This window comes from Atta cephalotes (genome assembly GCF_000143395.1).
Source record: "Atta cephalotes unplaced genomic scaffold scaffold00014, whole genome shotgun sequence".
NCBI classification, from domain to species: Eukaryota; Metazoa; Arthropoda; class Insecta; order Hymenoptera; family Formicidae; genus Atta; species Atta cephalotes.
In genome coordinates, this window is record NW_012130078.1 from 2,787,232 (window position 1) to 2,790,483 (window position 3,252).

At 24.3% G+C, this 3,252-nt stretch overlaps 1 protein-coding gene across 1 annotated transcript in view; it reads right to left on the reverse strand.

The window, feature by feature from the left end:
* The window catches only part of LOC105617869 (hydrocephalus-inducing protein homolog), a 7,257-nt gene that overhangs the window by 1,536 nt on the left and 2,469 nt on the right, over nucleotides 1-3,252 (reverse strand). The window contains exons 6-10 of the mRNA XM_012199413.1: nucleotides 2,738-3,136; nucleotides 1,358-1,551; nucleotides 908-1,098; nucleotides 530-668; nucleotides 316-434 (exon numbers count right to left, since the gene is read on the reverse strand). Of these exons, the coding sequence (XP_012054803.1) occupies nucleotides 316-434; nucleotides 530-668; nucleotides 908-1,098; nucleotides 1,358-1,551; nucleotides 2,738-3,136 (1,042 nt within the window). The remainder of the gene's footprint in view (nucleotides 1-315; nucleotides 435-529; nucleotides 669-907; nucleotides 1,099-1,357; nucleotides 1,552-2,737; nucleotides 3,137-3,252) is intronic.

A 3,252-nucleotide genomic window follows, 5' to 3' on the forward strand; every position in this document is an offset into this window, starting at 1 on the left:
TTATGTTTAATTGTAGTTTTTATTAATGAATGAGAGAGATTTATATAAAATTCTTCGAAATACAATGTTGTCTCAGAACTATCATTTTCAGAGTAAATTTTAAGAAAAATTCTTTCCATGTATATATTATATCTCTTTACTGGTATCAGAATGTTTGTTTTTTGTATCAATTAGTTTATCTTTAAATTTTTTGGTGTAAACAATGCATCCTAAAAATCATTAGTAACAATATAATTAAAAAATAATAATAAATGTTTTTAAATACGATATTTAGAAGAAATAATCAAATTTATGTAGATTTTTGTGGATATTTACTTTTTTAAGAGGATCCCAATTTTTTATAACATTTTCTATAGCCGAAAGTTGGCTATAATAATCATTCATAGCATCAGCAATAGTTTTCAATTCCTCTGATATTTCTTGCCTTTCCGAAACTGCGTATAAGATTACAAATAAAATAAAATGTTTTCTCTCAACAAATTAATATTTGCATAATATTTTGTTTTACTTGATTTAGAACTATATCTACTTTCGAGTTCTTTATGCTTTTGAATTTCTTTCATGAGCGCTTTAGAAGTTTGGGATTTTTCTTTTCGACTACTGATTTTTTCATCCTTTGCTTTTTCATTTACTTTTTTATTCTTAATAGTTTGAGCGTTAGATACTTGCTGAGAAAAGAAAATTTTTATAGAATGCGTATTATCGATAAAAAACTTAAATATTAAACATTACAAATATAATTTCATTTACATTAATATTGATGGTAGAATCATGAAATTGGCAAGAGAAAAATTGTGATAGAAAAATTATTATGATTATTAATATCTTATGTAATTTTCAAAGAAAATATAAATTATATGCGTAGAAAATGTATCTATGATCTATAAAGTTAAATTAAAGTTGATACTTTTTGTCTTCTTAATTCCATCATTTGTTGTGAAAATTGCACTCGTCTTTGCAACGCTTCTTCTTTCTTTATTGGTAGAGTTAATTCCAAATAAAATTTTTTATCTTCTTCCGGAAGCAACTCATATTCCGATAATGACATTTCATCAATTTCCTGAATTTTTTTAACAACTTCCTCCGCTAATTTGTTTGCTTTATTCAAACAATTAATATAAAAATTTAATCTTTTTAAACATTTATATATAATTTATATATATATTATATATAAATTATATATAAATTATATAATTTATATATATTTATATTAGGTGTAGGAAAAAGTTCGTGGCGTGTTTTTAATGCCATTTAACGGGAAAAACGCCACGAATTTTTTCCCATATCTAATATAAATAATACCTAATATAAATAATACCTAATATAAATATACATAATTTATTTTATTATAACTTACTTTCTAATTTTCGTAATTCCTCCATTTTCTGAATGTAAGTATCTATTGAATTTAGAAAAGTTACAAACAATGAATATTCTATAACGTATCCAATAATGTTGAGTAATGTAAGCAGCGTGATAACATTGTTTTTTAAAAAGAGATTGTTTAAAGTTTGCAATACGAAACCGCTCTTAAAGATTGGTGTTGACAACCTGCTTGTTAAGAATAATAAGAATAGAGTAAAATTGAGAAAAAATCGAAATAAATTCCGTAAAAACATTTATTTAAATTTATTTATTTATTTATTTAAATTAAAGGAAAAAATTATAAAAAATACTATTTGAAATAAGTATTTTGTGTGATAAATATGAATAAAACAAATAGTATTTACTATTTATATTATTAACATTTACTTAAAATAGAATATTTATTTGACATTTTGATATTTCATGGTTAAACAAAATATTTCTATTTTCTACTTTCTATTTTCTATTGTATTTCTTAATAATACAAAATAGAAAATAAGTAGGTTTCTTCTACCATGGAAAATAGTAAAAGTAAAATAAAAACAACACGTGCTTTATAGATATACAGGATGACTTTACCTGACATCCGTTACTTTTACTATTTTCTATTTTTTATTGTTAAGAAATGAAAAGTCGAAAATAGAAGTATTTTGTTAAACCATGAAATATATGGAAAAGTCAGATAATCTTATTACAAGTAAATATTAATGTAAATAATAATTCTTTCTAATATAAATAATAACTCCTCTTTGTCTTTTTTATATTTGCTTATATCCAATACTTGTTTCGAAAAGTGTTTTTATAGACGTATCCTCTAAATAAATATTTCTATTAAATTTATTTCAATTTTTTCTCTGTACTAAAATATGTATTTATCATTTTCTATTTCAACTATTTTTCTTGGCATAGGAAATATGACTAAAGCCCGGTTGCGCCAATGTTATCTTGATTTTAAGAAAAATTTAAAACTCTCTCTATCTCGTTTTAAAACCGAAAAGAGACAGAGACAAAGAGAGTTTTAAGCTCCGCTAAAGTAGTGTTGCAACCAGGCACCCTAAGAATACAAGTGTATAAAAGAGTAGAAGTTTAAAAAAAAATTAGGAGGAAAAAAGGAAAGAGAAAATTTAAAACACGCAAAGTATTATAATAAAAAATATAAATTCTAGAATTAAAACTTTTTTATACTTATTAAGATAGCTCTTTCTCTCAGCATACATACACTCGTAATTAATCAAATTAATTTAATTAATTCATTAAGAAAGTTTATGTACTTACTTAAATAAAAAATAACTTAATGAAAACGCTGTAAAAAATTGCGAAAAAATCTTCCAATAATCCTAATTTATTTAAAAATGTACGTGTTAAATACCACCTTTCTCTAAGAACTTCGGTTAACAAATCAATTTCAATTCCGAGGAAAGTGTCATTCTGATCTTTTTCATTAACTTTTGATTCAATTGTTGTATAATGTAGAAATATTTTTTGCAATAGTAAAATTGTTTGGATTTTATATTCGTAAAGACTTATAGGGTCTAAGAACTTCAAATCCTGTTGTCTTGGAAACTTTGCAAATTCCGTCTCAAAAAGAATCATTAATTTCTGAGATGGAATATCACTCTCTGAGTGTTCATCGATTGCTGCTATTGTTTCTGAATCAGATTTAGTTGCTTTTGATAATTTTATTTCTTCTTCCTTTTTTGCTTCATGATCATTTTTCGCGATTTCGATATCAATTTTCTTTGCTGCCCGTAGTTTAATTTCTAAATCATCTCTGAGATGAAAAATAAATTTGATTTTATATATATATGTGTGTGTGTGTGTGTGTGTGTGTGTGTGTGTGTGTGTGTGTGTGTGTGTGTGTGTGTGTGTGTGTGTGTGTGTGTGTGT